Source organism: Hippichthys cyanospilos, chromosome 13 (assembly GCF_059441005.1).
Source record: "Hippichthys cyanospilos isolate Australia breed blue-spotted pipefish chromosome 13, RoL_Hcya_1.0, whole genome shotgun sequence".
Lineage (NCBI taxonomy): Eukaryota > Metazoa > Chordata > Actinopteri > Syngnathiformes > Syngnathidae > Hippichthys > Hippichthys cyanospilos.
The window spans coordinates 2,938,583-2,955,634 of record NC_142381.1 but is presented as its reverse complement, the minus strand read 5'-3'; the positions used below and the strand labels follow the sequence as shown (position 1 = coordinate 2,955,634).

Sequence of the window (17,052 nt, the reverse complement as noted above, 5' to 3'; positions counted from 1 at the left end):
CTTGAATACGTTAAATAAAATCATTAAAAATGAAATGAGGAAAAAATGTGACACGATTCCAAAAATATGTTTTGGTGACACACTGGCACAGAACAATTCCATCTCAAAATGGAGGTTCAGTCCAGGCGTTCCTCGTCCTTCTCCCCAACCGGCCGCCGTTTGGATCGACGAACTCCAAAACCGACTTCGGAGACGTCCTTCGCCGCTCCGCCGCGGAGAAATCATTTAGTGGAGAATCCCGTCGCCGTTGAAATTAAATTACAGATTGGCCGTCTCCCGTGGCAACCGCCCACGGGGCCTCACGATGCTTTAGCGAGAAAAAGCCTGTCCCTTTCCTGACGTGAAATATTTGCCGGCTTTATTAGCCTCTGGAAATTGGCTTCGGTGGGAGGCAGGAAAACAAATCATTTGAATACATACGCCGGTGTTCATTTCGCCGCCGTCACTTAGAAAACGGGGGAAGGGGAGGCGGCCCGGATCGAGCGCTTTTATGCCCCTGACAGCTTTGGCTTTGTGCGTGATGAATGGGGCTGTCACGCGCCGTGACAGCTTTGTGTTCAATACATGCCGATGTACAATACGCTCCGCGTCCCCGCGACAAGCCGGGAGGCTTTTTGTCCCCATAATCTCCATATCGTCTCATCCGCCGCCGCGTGGTCACCCGAGGCCTTCGCCGGTCCCGCCGCCGGGAGACGCTAGATTGAATTGTGTCTTCCAGTGTTTTTTTGTTTCCCCACCTTTCCAATAAGTGTCTTTGGAAACGGAGTGTCCGGCCGCGCCCGTTCAAGATCTATAGAATTACTTGACGCCGAAATCTACGGGGGGGGACGGTCCTTGACTTTTCCCAACAGGGGACGTGGATCCACCAGCTTGCATTAGGTGAGCACCTTTACAAAAACGGAGGCAGAATCGATCGAAAAACGACCTCGATCGATCGGTCGAGGTTCCGTGAGAACCGGAAACAGGCCGGTATAGCTAGCACCGCTAGCACCGCCGAAACACGGATTGCCATTCATTAGCCGAACAGCTAACGCTCGGCAAAATCCCCTTCAGCTGGAAATACCAAAGAACTTTCCATCACGCGCTGCTGATGTCTAACCCAGGAAAGAAAAATAAAAGTCCAGGGACTCCGTAGGGGTTTTTCTCCTCGGATTGAGATCCCACTCTTAATATTTACGAACTGCGGTGACAGTTTAAGTTATGGCCGGGATCTGGCCAAAAGAGCTTTTCTTGCCGTTTTCACACTCTTGATATTTATGTTTCTCACATGTGTTTTTAATGCTATTTCCATGTTCCATTAAAAGTATTAGAAATGGTAGAAACTACTATTAAACCCAAAGAATTGATATTACCCCTTTGATTCACGTTATGGATTTAGCATATTTGGATTCTTTTCGCTGTGCAACCGAACGTTCGCAATTAAAAAGTAACTGTAGATTTGCAAATGTTTTCTTCAAAAGGAATATTTGCTTGCAGTCAAAGCAGAGTAAAATATGATTATTTTCTTCCAAGTGTACATTTTACTTGTAACATTTCCTGTTTAGTCCGGGACTAAATTTTGTCAATTTTTATTGTCATTTGTTTTTTGTGTTGCGCCATTATGTTGAACAAAAGTATTTGGACACCACTGAGGTTTATTTGCTTGATATTATTTCTCAAAATTCCGTTGGGTTTTAAAAGGACCTGATGCCCCATAGCAGTTTGGTATTCACCGCACCAGTCAAAAGTTTAGAAACACTCTTTAATTTAGTGATTTATCAACCAGCTGACAAGTCGATTCCGAAAGCTGAAATCATATTTTGTATTATTTTTCTATTAGTAGAAGTCAAGGAGGCCGATACTATTGATTTTCATTAAAAGGTTAAAAAATAGCATTAAAAAAAATCTGTTAAAATGTCTTTAAGGACTTTTTAGCCTTGGGTAATTGTGATATATATATTTTAAAAAAAATGGTTTATCTTTTCTGTAAATCTCAAGGGAAAACATTTACAGCAGTGGAATATTAAACTTTTTGTCAATTAGTTTCCGTGTACAAGTTACATCTTTAAAAACACGTTTTCCACTCTGTGTTGACTGAAAGGACGTGTGCTCATATAATTTCCCAAATATAGGACACACCTTTAATTTTTAGGGTCAAATTTTGGCATTTTCTTCTAAGGGACGTAAAGGACGCTCCAATGATTTGTCGACAATGTAAAAACGACAGCAAGAGTAATTCTCATATTTGTAAATTCTCTATTTTCTTGCCTCTTATCCATAAGTTGTATATTTGCAGCGCAATATGTGTATTTCAGATTTCCCACTTAGTGACCGGTATTTGAACGCCTCGCCTGAGTTATGTTGAATGCGCTCAAAGCAGTTGTTTTTCCTATACCTCGCAACGCGACTTAAGTACGACAAAAGTCCGCCATTAATAAGTTAAATTGAATACTGTTCCATGTTCTCTAACCAGTGCACTCTTAATTAAATCAAATGGAAACATAACTTTTACATGATCTTCTCATTTTTACTGTGTATGAAAATGGATGGACTCAGATGTTGATTCAGTCTGCTCGCTTCTTTTATGGAAAATAATAACACGAGCTGCAAGTTGACGTCATACTGTTACGGTGATCATTGTAAGTAAGAATACGGTCGCGCATCAGTGCGTCAAAACTCGCCTTATGTGTCCGACAGGTCAACCTTCTTCAAGTGGTGCTGAGTTAAAAAAAAAAATGTAAGTTACGTTGATTCGATGCTTTTGCCCTTCATTTTGGGGGGGAAAATGTGTGAATCATATTTGGGGAATTACGGTAAATGATTTTCATCGTTTGAGTCGCCTTGCAAAAAATCGTGAGCGTTTCAACCCTTGAGCCATCGGAGACTATTGTTTTACCTTCCTCTGCGTTTCACCACACCTCAGCTGGATTTTTTTTACCTTTTGTTTCACGAGTCCCACAGATCAGCCGGATTTTGTCAACGTGTTAAACTCTAATACTTGGGATCATTTATCTTTACGGCCCAAAGTCGGACTGTCAACGAGCGGACAAGCTATTTCCTCATTTGGTTTGGGAGCAAAGTGGGGCGATGAGCGTAACGGGGAGGGGGCGCGGTGGTGATGGCGTGGGGGTGTCGTAATGAAATCCTGATGTCAAGAGGGGTGAGGAGGACTCGGCCGATCTCCCAAGCCGATCTCTCGGAAGACCGGGCTCGTTCGTCGCGCCGGCCTCATTACCTCGTTGCTTCGGGGACCCCAAGGTTCGGGGGGAGGGGGGTACCCCAGCGGCGGAGGATAGAATTGCAGTGATTAATTTGTCCGAGGATCCCTTGGAACGTGGCCTCCTCACACCAACATTTGTCTTCATTTGCCAAGATATAGCCAGTGACGTGAGAAGATAGGCCTTAATAGTCCTGAATGGAGGCCAGCTTTGCTTTCTTAGAAACAAAAACAGAACGACTATTTTTTTTTCTTAGCCACACGTGACGCACTGTTCTCCGTGTTAAAAAACTCAGTGATAAACGGGAAAAGTCGTGTTTGACTTATTTGTGATTTCCAAACAAAAATACATTAACCAGCTGGACTGAAGTATAATCTGCAAGTTCCTCTTAATAGCAACAAAAATGAAGCGTATTGTTTAATAATAAACTGATGACTTACATCTTTCAAGGCACTTGAGGATTTTATATGTTGATATTTTACCACAGTCGTTTTTTTAATATTGAAGCAATTACACTGCTTTCATATTCCTTATTTGTGTATTCAACTAATTGCTTAGTAGCTCGTATATATGTCTATATTTTTTTAGTTTATATATATATATATATATATATATATATATATATATATATATATATATATATTTATTTATTTAATTAGTTTTAATAATAGAATTTCTTTACAAAAAATTATTTTCATGTTCCTGTTCATGTTCCTGTAAACTTGACTAATTTTGCTAACTAGCTCATTGTCGCTGGCTTTGCATTTTTGAACAAACATTTGATGTATTTTCATTCAACTTAAAAGCCACATATATCAGCTCTTATTATGATGAGCCGTTTCAATTGACTAAATGTCATCTTATTAACTTTCTTTTCGTGTCCTCCAGGCATCCTAAGGAAAAAAACAAAAACAAAAAGAGGCGATAACAAAGATGGCGGTTGTGTCACGGAATGTTCCGGCGGCGTCCAAATAAGCAGTGAAGGACGTGTCACCGCCCCTGCCAGCGTCGCAGATTGTGCTTCCCAAACGAACACCTGCCGTTGTCACAACTAGAAAGATGCGTTCAAGGACGGCTTGGAGAGGATGCTGTCCCACGCTCGACGGAACAGGTGTGAATAGTCGTGTGAGAAAATCAAGTTTTTTCTTGTTTTATCGCGTCCAATCAACTGAAAAAAAAGTTTCAAATTACGAATTTGACTCGCATCGAGCGATGGTTTGGCCGTGAAGTGTACTTTAAGTTGGTGTCTAAATAAGAAAAACATGTCCGGGTGGACCCAAACGCCTCCCACCACCGATTACTTGTACCAGGTTCGTGTGGGCAGCCCTTTCCAGCTGTTTATTTTTATTTTGACACTCACACACGCGTCACCCATGGGACCGCTGTTAAATCGCATGTTTCCCTTCATTAAAATAAAAATTTACTTGAGAAAAAAATATAGCTTTCCTGCATGACAAATGAGTGTGCGGGTGTACCTAATAAAATGACTTTAGATATTTTGCAGTATCAAATACTCTACATAAAACTTTTTTTTTTATTTTAGATCGAATATACTCATCTTAAAAATACACCCAAACAAATTATTCGAACCTATTTGCTCGCTTGGAAATCTTAAAATGATAACCTACTCGTGTTTTCTTTTTTTTTTGGGCCTCAAATGATGTTGAAATGCAAATAGATCATGCTTAGTGTGTTTGTCCAAACAACTAAATAGACTTATGACCGACGCATTTGTGACGTGTTTAATGTTCGTCATTTTTTTTTGTCGCGTAATATAAACGCCTACTTTATGGCACATGCGCACGAAGCCTCCCATTTTAATTACATTTTAAATTCGTCATCGCCCACATAAAGTATCCCATTTAATTAGTTGACTAATTAGCCAATCACATCATACAATTGTATTGTAATTTTTTTCATAAAAAATACTACCACTTTTACTCGTTTTCTTTTCCACCCTTCTTTTTTTTTTTCCTGGATGCGGGCAGGTGTAACGAAAACGCCAAACGGGAGTCATCTAATTAAAGGAGCTGATGATGGATGGGGTCAAATGAGAAAGCATGCACATGCAAAAAAGAAAAAAAAAACTACATTTCACGATCACATTCGTGTGTGCGCAAACACATTTGGGCCACGTTTTCAAATCAAAGGAATCAAAGTCAAAATCTGCACGAGTGAAAATGAAATTTAGCCATCTGCAGGCCTTCTTTCATTTTAAATAATTGTGCAATAACAAAGTAGACCCCGTCCCTCGACTAAAATAATAATAACGCTAATAAAAAAGACCCCCAAGGCAGCCGTAATAGAAAGTCCTGCTGTTTTATTGCCTCTCGTCCCTGCACTCTTGTCACCATATGGTCGCGCTGGCACGCCACAAAACACGCATCTTCCCGCCGTACAAATGGCCCACCGTGAGCGCGCTTTAAAAACACAAACACACACAGTGAGGGGGGGGGGGGGGGGGGGGGGGGGGGGCGATGCGCCAAAAGCGTCGGCCGCGTGCTCGCGAACAATTAGGAAAAAAAGGAAAGAAAAAAACTTTCCTGCCTGTGTCCCAGTTGGGCCAAAATATTTATATTCGGATGAAAATTGTGCCGAAATAAACCAATGTTCCTCCACTCGTCGAAAGACAAATATTCCTTCGCAATATTTCGCTATATGCTTCATATTTAATGCACATCAATTGAATACACGCCACGTGTTTAGCTGCATGAACAAGGGAGGAGTCTCGCACAAAATAATTAAACAATCAAATCTGGTGTCATGCGAACGAACGATCGACACGCCTTAATAATTGCCAACATTCACTATAGTTAACTATTCAGTTATTAGCCAATCAAGAATCAATAATGGTATTTTTAACAATCTGCAAATATCGGTTAAAAATAAACGCGATGACAAAAAAGAACCTTACACAATTGACAGACTTTCAACTTGTATATCAAATGTGTATCGTTAAAAACTTTTAAAATCGCCATTGATGAATAACGAAAACCAAAATAAATTCTGTCACCTTCAAAATAACCCAAATATAAAGCTAACCACCAAAACGTCTCTTTTCTTGTCTCAATAAAATCATATAGAGGCCTACAACATTTTATGTAATCACTCTCTTTTTGTATTACGATTGTCCATTAGCTATAAAAATAGTTCCAATGCCCCATAAAATTTCTGTATTTTGACCTCCCCCAACTACATTTAACATTCATGTATCTACTTTTATTTATATGTGTATTTATTCATTTGATTATTGTCCTATTATCAGTATTTTGGGGCCGTATTTTCTTTCTGCAGAAAGTTGTACGTCTTTTTTCATATTCAATGAGAAAAAATATATACCTTACTTAACAAATATATGTCTGGATCCAAGTAATTTTTATTGTGATAAAATAAATTCCCACGCGCCTATTTTTGTCGGTAAACCGATAAATACAGTTTCAAATGTCACCTTTAATTGACCACACCCACCCTTGCTTTTTAATGTTTTTTTTCTGCATTTGTGTTGTATTTTTGAGTGCAAAACATTTGACTTGTTTGTCATTTTTTTCGTGTTTTTTTTTTTTTTTTTTTAAGTTAAACTCCTAATACACCCTCTCAGTCCACTTCGCGTATAATTACGCAATCCCGTTTTGTCCTATCTTGTTTTTTGTTTGCGGATTCTCGCTTTGTGTACAAGAATGCGTTTTTGGAAGCTCGTCATCATCGGGAGCAGGAGGAGCAGACTCCTCCCTCCCCGGGAGGAGAACCCAGTCCTGCGTCCTCCGGACCCGGATGGCGTTTTTTTTTTTTTTTTCTTTTTTTCTTTCGGGTGGGGGCGTCGCGGCCCTTTAAGACTTGCGGCTTTTGCGGCGGAGGAGATGTAGGGTCAGCGAAGTGGTGTCGCCCGGCTCTAATTGAGCCCGGGCCAATCAACGGCAACTCGTTAGCAGTCACCTTCTGCTTCCTCCTCCTGCTTCGGGACACTTTCGACTACGCCTCCTCGTTGTTGTTTTTTTTTTTTTTTTCTTCTCCTCTCTCCTCCCAAAGTGCAAGTCCGCCGCTACTTGGCGAGCATTTTGCATGGAGCTCTGCGGGCTGGAGTTGCACTTTTGACGGGGGCGGGGGTGGGGGGGCGCAGCCGGAGCATGCGAGCTCCAACGCGGACGCACTTTTAGCACCGACTCCCCCACTTGTGGACGCTCGGCGAATGAACCGTCGCCAACTTTTTGCTCGTTGTTGACTTCTCGAATTTCCCTCGATGACCTCCTCGAGTAAAGACATGAAAGCGGGCTCCGTGTTGCAGTCGGCCGGCGAGGACAGGAGGCGGGCCCCCCTGGACCAGCTGCCGCCGCCGGCCAACTCCAACAAGCCGCTGACGCCGTTTAGCATCGAGGACATCCTCAGCAAGCCCTCGCTCAAGAAATCCGCCGCGGCCGTCGTCGTCGCGTCCGTCGCGTCCGGCGGACACTGTCCGAGCAGGCCGCGGCTCCTGGAGAAGGTGGCGGCCGCCGGCGCCGCGAGGAACGGCATCAGCGCGCCGTCGTCGCCGCTTTGCGCCCTGGAGGAGTTGGCCAGCAAGACCTTCAAAGGACTCGAGGTCAACGTCATACAGGCGGCCGAAGGTAACGCAACTTTAGAAATGCGCAAAAAATACATGATAGATAGATAGATGGATAGATGGATAGATAGATAGATAGATAGATAGATAGATAGATAGATAGATAGATAGATAGATAGATAGATAGATAGATAGATAGATAGGTAGGTAGGTAGGTAGGTAGGTAGGTAGGTAGGTAGGTAGATAGATAGATAGATAGATAGATAGATAGATAGATGTATTCATGGCACTATAGACGCTCAATGTGTCATGAAAAATAATTATAGAAATGTAATGTGTGGTACAAGTATGTTAAAGTGCGCAATTACGCGTTGAGCCTTAAAGTGTTTATATTTCCAAACTCGTGGTTTACCATCATCGATATCAAGTCGTGCATGTGAGAGACTAATATAGGATTTTTATGCATGTTAAATATTGGTAATTGTGGTCAGATTGTGCATGTTAATTGTGCATTGGAGGCATGCAAGGTGATTAATATTGTACAGGCAGATATTTTTGGTGGCAAAACGATATACGTTTGTCATGAATTGATCTAAAATGTTTAGTCACAGATTGGATGTTTATATTAATCTTAATTGTTGAAAAAATGTGCATTGTTTGAACTAGAACTACGTGGTTAATGATAGAATATCATTGTGTGCCTGATTGCGCATTAAGGGGCGTGACTTTCACATAAATACGACACTATAGTCCAAATTTAAGATTGATTAGTATTTTTCAATTGCCACAAAATTCGGTCAATTATTTTTTTTTGATCTGATCATTTCTGTACGCAATTTGATAGGCCTTAGAATGACCGTATTGACAGTTCTGACATAATAATCTATAATATAATTTTGAATATTAACACACAAAGGGAAATAATCAAATTAATAATCAATCAACATGTTCTTCTTAAGTTGGAAATATTGTCCCCAGAAAATATCATATCCGGTTGGTTTTTGTACCTGAGCACCTTTTTGAACCCGCGTGCGGTTCTGCCGGCAGGTCGGGAGCACCTGAGCGCCTTCGGCCAGCGACAAGCGTCGAAAAAGCGACGAAAGTCCCGCACGGCCTTCACCAACCACCAAATCTACGAGCTGGAGAAGCGCTTCCTCTACCAGAAGTACCTGTCCCCCGCCGACCGGGACCAGATCGCGGGCCAGCTGGGCCTGTCCAACGCGCAGGTCATCACCTGGTTCCAGAACCGGCGCGCCAAGCTCAAGCGCGACCTGGAGGAGATGAAGGCCGACGTGGAGTCGCTGAAGAAGATCACGCCGCAGACGCTCCACAAATTGGTGGCCATGGACAACTCGGACGAGGCCCCGGGCGGGGGCCGGGCGGCCCAGGAAGCCGAACAAGGCGGCTCCCCCGGGGCATCGCCGCCCCCCTCCTCGCAGCATCGGATCTTCCCCCAGTCGCCCTCCTCGTCCCGCGGCCAGACCACCGACGAGTTCTCCGAGGACGACGAGGAGATCGAAGTGGACGATTGACGGCCCAGCCAGACATTTAAAGGCTTTTTCCTTTTTTTTTTCTCTTTTTTTTCCTTTTGAATTCACAAACTTTTGCACGGATACTGACAAAAAAGGGAGTGTTTTTCTTCTTCTTTTCTTCAATTTAATTTATTATGGGACTTGTAAAGACTTCCGGGAGAACTTTTAATAAACGTTTTAAAAGCTCACCGCCCTCTTTAAGATGATTTTTTTTCTCCCCCGTTTTGACGCCGGTTTGGATGATTGACAGGAGCAATTAAATGGTCATTAACAAGACGATGAGCAGCATTTGACGCGTTTCCGCCCTGTCTCTGTACATATCCAGTAAATATATAAATATATATAAAAAGTTCAACATGAGAATTTTAATGTATTTAATCAGCATCTATGTAAATAAAGGCGATATGATATTTCAACAAGACTTTCGAGGATTGATTAGCCCTTTGAGTAAAATGATTTTTTTGTAACAAAAATAAAAATCGTTTTTTTTTAATTCAACCTTTAAACAATCATAAAAACAGTTTCTACTTCAAGATTGACAGCATGATATTTTTCAAAACAAATTCGTTTTAATCTGTTGGATTGCAAGGCCCCAAAACACACACACACACACACACACACGCATACACACACATTTTTTTTAACTGATAAAATGCAGTCTATTTTCAATTTATACTGTTTTAAAAATTAAATACCTGCATTGTGTGAAGGGTTAGATTATACATTCTTGCTATTACGTTACTGCATGAACGTTCATTTTATAGTAAAAAGTCATTGTTATCAGTATTTCACTGAGCTTGAGTAAAATATTCTGAGTCAAATATATTTATGATTACATGTAAAAAAAAAAAGTCCCTCCACAGAGGATTTCGTCACTGTTGACCGCTCATACAACTGTACTTAACTATTATTATTGTTTTTATTAGTTATTATTCGCACAATTACAAATTATTTTCTAGTTAAAAAAAAAAAATATATATATATATATATATATATGAATTTTTAAATTTAATATTTTAAAGGCGAGTGGAGGCGAAATAAAAATCAATCATATAGTTAACAAAATGTCCGTGTTGTCTAACCCAAAGCATGTTAAACAGCCGCCTGGTTTCCCCCCCTAAAAAAAAAAAAAAAAAAAACCTGCTGATAATGGACCTCGTTGGAGCGTGAATGCGGCGTGACGTCATAATGATCTTTCCTCCTCCTTTTTTGCCCCTTTTGACACAAGCATCTCGCAGCTCGGTGCCGCCCCTGCGCCATATGCTCGCACGCTTGCGAGCATCCTTCCGCCGGGGAGCGGCGCTTGATTGATCGCCGCCCAGCCACGCATCTGGCCTCGATCCAAGCCGCGAATAGCAAATGGGCCCGCGTCAGGTCAACACGCACGCCATTTGGGCCGACAACTTCCAATAGACAAAATCGAAAAAGCAAACTCCGCAAATTTTGCTCGTTTAATGCGGGGATGCACTCGGTTATATTTTTTTTAAGCTCATTTATTTTTGTCCATGTCCATTTTCAAAAATACATGCAAAACGTGTATTTCTTTCCTTGATAAAAAAAAGAAAACTATGCAATGTCCCAAGAAAGTAGAAAATTGAACATGCGTCGCGTGTTTTTTTTTTAAATATTAAAAGAGAAAAAATCATCAAAAAACATTTTTTACAGACAAACTCAAAACAACTTCCGAAACACTTGACAAATATGACTATGCTTTTTATTTTCCGTGGAAAAACAAATATGAAAAAAAAAGAACTCGGAAAAAAATGCATGTGCACGCCAGCCTCACTCAAAAAGGAGGTAATGGGCTGTGAGCACACGGGTTCAAAGGTCAAGTGGCCACCCCCATTTTATTAGGCCTGGCTCACTACGAGGAAAAAAAAGTGTGTGTGCGTGTGTGTGTGGGGGGGGGGGGGGGGGGGGTATAAGTCAAGTGGATGCAAACAAGTGCTACAAGTGCTTCCATTTTAATTCAATTTAAACTGAATCCCTGGCGGTATTATATTTTAAATATTATTTTTTAAGTTATTGTCATGCATGCGAATATTAGGAAAATTGGAATGCGTGTATGACAAGATACATTTTGTTTTTGTGTGTAATGTTCGTGTGTTATGCGCGTTCTTTGCTTTTGTGTGTGTGTTTACATTGTATAAATGCGATTGTTTGTGTACATGTGCATTTCGCGCATGCGTTCATATTATGATCACGCATGTTGTTATTTGCATTTTAAAGTTGTTCTATTGCTAATAGTTTCAAGGTGGAATGAATGCAATGTTTACTAGTAGCTTCGAAATGGAACTAATGCATTTTCTATTAGTAATTTAAAAGAAAAACGATGTTCGGTATTTTTATCGGTCACACCTGCACAATCCACGTAATAATGCTCTATTTTCCTTTAGATGGAATATTTGGAAATGTTTCTATCTTGTGTTTGTTGCCGTAGATCATTTGACGCGAGACGAGGAAGAGAGCGAGCCGCCTGTCATCGTCCGGCGATTAGGAAGCTCAACATTTAATTTTGCTCCACCGGGTAAGACAAGACACATAAACAGAGTGTTTATTTACGACCGTTTGACACTTTTATGCGTGTATAAATTAAATGTAAGAAGCATATTGTGCCACGGCGATCCTGACGATCCATCAAGAACATTTGGGCTATCAATAAGCGGTAATGTGAGCGGAATATGATCACGTGACAGAACGAATGCTCGGGATGTAAACGGTGCGCGGGCACCATCTGGTGGACAAACGGCGGTACTGCTGCCGAACCGTCAGCACATTTTTACTCTTAAGCGTTAACCCCTTTTATGATGCCATTTTTAATAACCACAAATACATTTAATTTTATTTTTTCACCGAATGAGCGGAGAAAGCCTTTGCTGCTTTGACATTTTTCAATTTATTTTCAAAAATACAAAAAGGAGGGAAAATAAGTTCATGTACACAAACACTATTAAAATAGAATTATGTATTGTACAAAATATGTACAGCTGTGTTGGTGAAGGAAAACAAAAAAGGAAGGCCAAAGTCCTACGAGTCCTATCTGCTACGTTTGTCCTTGATGGTGTAGTGAAGCACTAGCGGCTGCGCCTGATAACACAAAAACAACACTTTCATCAATACGTATCATAATTGACTTCATATATACATAGAAATAAAAAATAGATGCTTGACGTCACCTTTCCGAACCAGTGCGATAACCATAAGCGCTTCATGGTCATGTGATCGGGCAAAAACTCGTTATTAAACAACATCTGGACCTGCAACAAGCGCAGTAGTGGTTGTCAGGAATTTGAAAATAGCAAACAGGAAGTGAGCTAGCGCCCCCTACCTGATGTTTTTCCACGTTGAGTCGATGGCAAAGCACTTTGCGTAGATGCCGCACCTCCGCCCGCACAGAACATCGTACAAACTTCTGCTGCGTGCACGCGCGTGGGAATTTTTACATTACTGCCAGAATTTGGTGTTTACATCACAAAAACCGGACATTTTGACAAGGGTGTGTAGACTTTTGATACGCAGTACTGCATCTATTCCTAAAGTTGTGTTGTGCACGTGTGGGCGACTGACCTGCAAGGTAAGTTTCGTCTTATCTTTCCCCACTAGTGACGAACTGCAAGGATGCAAAAAAAAAAGGCAATTGCTAAATATTTTAGCAGAATAATCGACAGTCCATTTTTGCTCTCACCTTAGCCGTTCTAAACACAAGGACACCTGCTCGTCGTATCTGTAAAAGTGGGCCTTGGAGTGGTCGAAGCTGGTGTACGGTAAACCTGACCCGTCTGATACACAATCTGGAAAAAAACAACAACATTCGTGATTATCATCGTGAAATTCATCCATTGGCAATTGCGTTTGTGGGGAAAAAAATTGGCAGAAAACATTTTGCTAGTACTGATACTAATACTGCAAGTATGCTAATGTTTTGTTCCCCCCTCAAATTAGACTTTTTTTCTCAAAACTCGACTATTTTGACAAATGTGTAATTAATTGATTTGATCATCGATTACGTATTAATGTTTCTCTACAAAATACACAGATGCTACCTGAAAACAAATGAATATCAAGTAAAAATCGTTTTATTTTGGCAATTTAACAAAAAAGATGAAACGAAAAAAAAAGTGAGCCATACCGCTCCTGTTTTTGCATTCATGTATTTTTTAAATATTCATACAATTTGAGTAAGATTGATTCCCGCCACATAACTATTTTTATTAAAGCTTCTTTTTGAAATAAAATGTTATATATATATATATATATATATATGTAAAAGGCAAAATACAGGAGCAAGCTAGCGTAAATACATTATGATCCTCACCATCTCCTGCCGGCTGAATAACTCTCTCCAAGCCTCGCGACTGGTAGAACTCTTTTATTCTTTTGTCTTCGCCTGTTCAAACACAAGCAAAATAAGATGTTTTATTTTTTTTTTTAAACGTTTAGAAAGGGGAAATGAGACGAGCCCCCCCCCCCCCCCCCCCCCCCCCGCCCCGCGTACTTTCTTGTAGACCGGGCACCAGCTTGTAGACAATATCCTGCATGACGCGGTCCAGCTTGAGGTTGAGCAGCGGTTGAGTCTCGTGGATTTTGATGTTGCACATGGGACAGTACTTGCTGGTCTGAAGGTACTTGACGATACAACTCTTACAGACTGCAAAGGAGTCGGAGGAAGGAGTCATTCTTTCATTCATTTCAACCGAAGGGATCGCTTTAGGAATTTTGGATTGAATTCCATTTGAATGTGCGGATTTTTGGCGGAGTGCGCGTCTTGTTTTCAGTTTTGCTGCTCAGGCCAAAGGAATAAATGTATTACTTTGGCGCCCTCTAGTGGAATCTTTGTGTTACTCAACAAATATTGCCAATTTGAACAACAAAACAAAATAATTTCCAGATTTGTTGACTCTGTAGCAAAATCAAAAAAATACTAAACGATATTTGTAAAATACACAGATTTTTTTGTACATTTTTTCAAGGGAAATACTGATTAGTAGCCAAGGAGGCCGATAAACAACATTTGGAGCCGATATTCATTTTTAATAAAATATTGGTGTCACAATAAAAAAAATAAAGTTTAAATGCCTTTTTTTAAAGATAAAAAAAGCGGTAACAAGATAAATCATTCGATGAGAAAAAAAACTTATCAGAGCCACTTTAAATGATGCATGCTGATTCCTCTTAACCTGAGTTTGAATGAATGATTCATTCTAAATATTTGTAAGGGGGGGTGCACACTTTTGCAACCACACTTGCTTATTTTTTATTTATGTATTTTTTTTATATAAAGTTCGCGTTGTGTCACCTTCACTGTTTCAGTGTTTTTAGACACTCGAGAAGAAAAAAAAAAGGATGGTATTGAATGCCTGGAAAAAAGTAAAATTACGTCATTGGGAGTGAATGAGTTCATCAAAACAATCAAAAGAAACTAAAATGTCTCCACGATTAACTTCAAATAAAATTCGGCTGTGGTAGTTGCAAGAGGGCGTGCACACTTTTGCAACCTGCAGTTGTTTGTTTACCCTCTCAAAATAGAAAAATGACAGCTTACGTGACACTAAATTATCGCGACATTTGAGTTTCTTCCGATTAACTCCGACTAAACTTCGGCTTTTTCAACTCTTTATTTACGTTTTCTTATAGTTGTTGTCGAGCCCTAAAATGTTATCCCTGTATTCTATGTTTGTCACAAAAGTTTTTCTGAGTAATTATTCAAATGTATGTGTTTTGTTTTTGTTTTTTGGGGGGGTTGGGGGGGACTCACACGTGTGCAGACACTCGGTGATGGTGGTGGCGTCGATGAAGTAGCCGGCACAAAGGTAGCACACGATGTGTTCGTTCAGGTCCTTGATCTTTATCTTCACCTCCTCCTGGCGGCACGGGGCGTCCAATTAATCGTTACGTCATCAAAAGGTGACACATCGATGGCAATCGGCTGTATCGCGCACGTTTCGAGATGTTTTCGTGGCCAATGGGCGTGAACTTTGACCTCTCCCTAGAAGGTGGGGGCGGGGCGAATGACTTTTACGACCTCGCGCAACTCAAGCGTGAAAATGAGGAAAATGGCATCGGAGCAAGTTGCGGTGCAACATTTTGCACTTTTGCAGCTTGGCTAGCCACGCGAGCGAGCGAGCGAGCGCGCGCGCTCGGCTAGCACGCGCGAATTCCGCGCAAGTGTTTACATTCTGCCGAGCCGACAAGAACCGAGCCCGCGCAGCCTCGCTTTGCACAATGCCGGGGTCGTTTGACTCGCGGGCGCCCCGCGACGCGCTCGCTCGCGCCGAGCATCTCCTCGCTTCCCCCCCAGCCGCCTTCTCCGCTCTCCCCATCAGCTCCGCGACAAGGAACCAGCGAGGGTCCGCTTCGGAAAGCGCCCGGAAAGCGCCGAGCGTTCGCGCCGGCGAAGCGCGTCCCCGCTCACCTCGTTCCGTAGCGGGTCCAGCTTGTAGACGGTCTGCAGCTGGTTTCGTAGCCGCATCGCTATGGCCATCGGACCTTGCTCCGCCATCTTTGGGAATTACGCTGACTTCCGGGTAAGCCGGAAGTGGCCCTTTTGCGGGCCCCCCTAAGTAAAGGGAGAGGCGACGGGAACTTTTTAGAGATTTATTCAAAAGTTCAAATGTGATTAGCACGAAAATATATGGAATGAGTTCATTTCGCCGAAAGTTGACTGGGAATGGACAATAAGAGGTTAAATCGCTTCATTTGGTCGGCCCATTCAGCAGCTGGCAATGAGGACTTTTTAAATATTAAATGACGAGGTTAGTTTTATTATAAAGCACTTAAATGTCATTTCTCCCCAAATATCTGTTATGAGACACTTTCAGCAATATTCAGTTGACTGGCAATGGGCAATAAGCGTAAATCTGCAATGTAGCCATATTAGTAGTGATATATATGACTGTTCAACGTATTAATAAATAATGTAAAAATACATTTAATATGCAATCGTTGTAAATAATTGTAAATACATTATCAAACCTACTGCATCGCCATTTGCAGTTATGCTCTATTTACAATGTTATTTTTTTTTGTAAAACCCCCAAAAATCTGAACAAACCTTGTTTAAAATGAGTGAAAAGTCAAAATGACACGAGATAAATGTTGGCTGAAGATACTTAAAGTTCTTCGAAATCTAAAGTTTGAAAATCTTCAGTTCCACCATTTCTTAATCAGAAAATAAATGATACATTCGTGGTTTTGCAGAATTGATTTTTATCCTAACTACAAAGTGTCTTTAACCTCCTACGTCTTCGATCTTTTATCTAAAAAGTTTTCAGAGAGCCTGCCAAATCAATCCGAGCATTTACGAGGAACTAAGCACTTTAATGACACATTATTTTGGCCTCGTGTCAAATGCACTTTCACTTTGGCTTGCCTGATTTATACTATCTGAACACTAGAGGGCGCCATAACCCCATAATTTTTTGCAGCTCTCTTGAAGTTCACTACAGCGCTGAATATAAATCCAGTGAGTCATTTTGTGCGCGGCAATCGGACACATTCAACCGAATTTTAAACTAATATTTACATAGAAATCTGCATGTTAAAAAACAGAAAAATGTTGATGATCTGTTGCTCTGGTCTGCGCTGTGGCAGAGTAGATATATTTGGCCTGGGCCCAGATTAGATTTATGTGAGCAGTGATGTAGGTACTGCTGCTATTCCAGCTATGTTCGTATCAAAGGGGAAAATGTGATAACGCCGCGCCTTCAAGTGTTCTCTCGACAAGTCAAACTGGCAACGAGGCCTCAACGCAGCATACAACAAATTTAGGCCGGTGGGCCTTTTATTT

General features: G+C 41.2%; 2 protein-coding genes across 4 annotated transcripts; one reads left to right on the top strand and one right to left on the bottom strand.

Moving 5' to 3' along the window:
• Nucleotides 1–7,067: 7,067 nt before the first annotated feature.
• Nucleotides 7,068–9,659, top strand: lbx2 (ladybird homeobox 2). Its single transcript, XM_088430950.1, has 2 exons — nucleotides 7,068–7,798; nucleotides 8,782–9,659. Exons 1-2 carry the CDS (start codon nucleotides 7,435–7,437, stop codon nucleotides 9,264–9,266), a joined length of 849 nt encoding a protein of 282 aa, XP_088287076.1. The 5' UTR covers nucleotides 7,068–7,434; the 3' UTR covers nucleotides 9,267–9,659.
• Nucleotides 9,660–12,144: 2,485 nt separating this feature from the next.
• pcgf1 (polycomb group ring finger 1) lies at nucleotides 12,145–15,790 on the bottom strand. Of its 3 annotated transcripts, none has more exons than XM_088430952.1 (9): nucleotides 15,679–15,790; nucleotides 15,022–15,127; nucleotides 13,762–13,914; nucleotides 13,582–13,653; nucleotides 12,952–13,057; nucleotides 12,834–12,876; nucleotides 12,595–12,681; nucleotides 12,443–12,523; nucleotides 12,145–12,353 (listed from the first exon to the last, which is right to left on the bottom strand). In XM_088430952.1, the coding sequence occupies exons 1-9, from the start codon at nucleotides 15,763–15,765 to the stop codon at nucleotides 12,303–12,305; spliced, it is 786 nt and encodes a 261-aa protein (XP_088287078.1). In that variant the 5' UTR covers nucleotides 15,766–15,790; the 3' UTR covers nucleotides 12,145–12,302. The 3 variants fall into 3 exon arrangements, with proteins under 3 accessions (XP_088287078.1, XP_088287079.1, XP_088287080.1); XM_088430953.1 differs by having other exon boundaries at nucleotides 12,595–12,678; XM_088430954.1 differs by having other exon boundaries at nucleotides 15,022–15,124.
• Between the last annotated feature and the right edge of the window lie 1,262 nt (nucleotides 15,791–17,052).

Bases quoted from the DNA above. Each gene is read 5' to 3' on its own strand.
- lbx2 (XM_088430950.1), top strand. From the start codon at position 7,435: ATGACCTCCTCGAGTAAAGACATGAAAGCGGGCTCCGTGTTGCAGTCG. The intron at 7,799-8,781 runs GTAACGCAACTT...TTCTGCCGGCAG, and splicing joins CGTCATACAGGCGGCCGAAG to GTCGGGAGCACCTGAGCGCC.
- pcgf1 (XM_088430952.1), bottom strand. From the start codon at position 15,765: ATGGCGGAGCAAGGTCCGATGGCCATAGCGATGCGGCTACGAAACCAG. The intron at 12,877-12,951 runs GTGAGAGCAAAA...GCATCCTTGCAG, and splicing joins TTGTGTTTAGAACGGCTAAG to TTCGTCACTAGTGGGGAAAG. The intron at 12,682-12,833 runs GTCAGTCGCCCA...GCGTGCACGCAG, and splicing joins AGACGAAACTTACCTTGCAG to CAGAAGTTTGTACGATGTTC.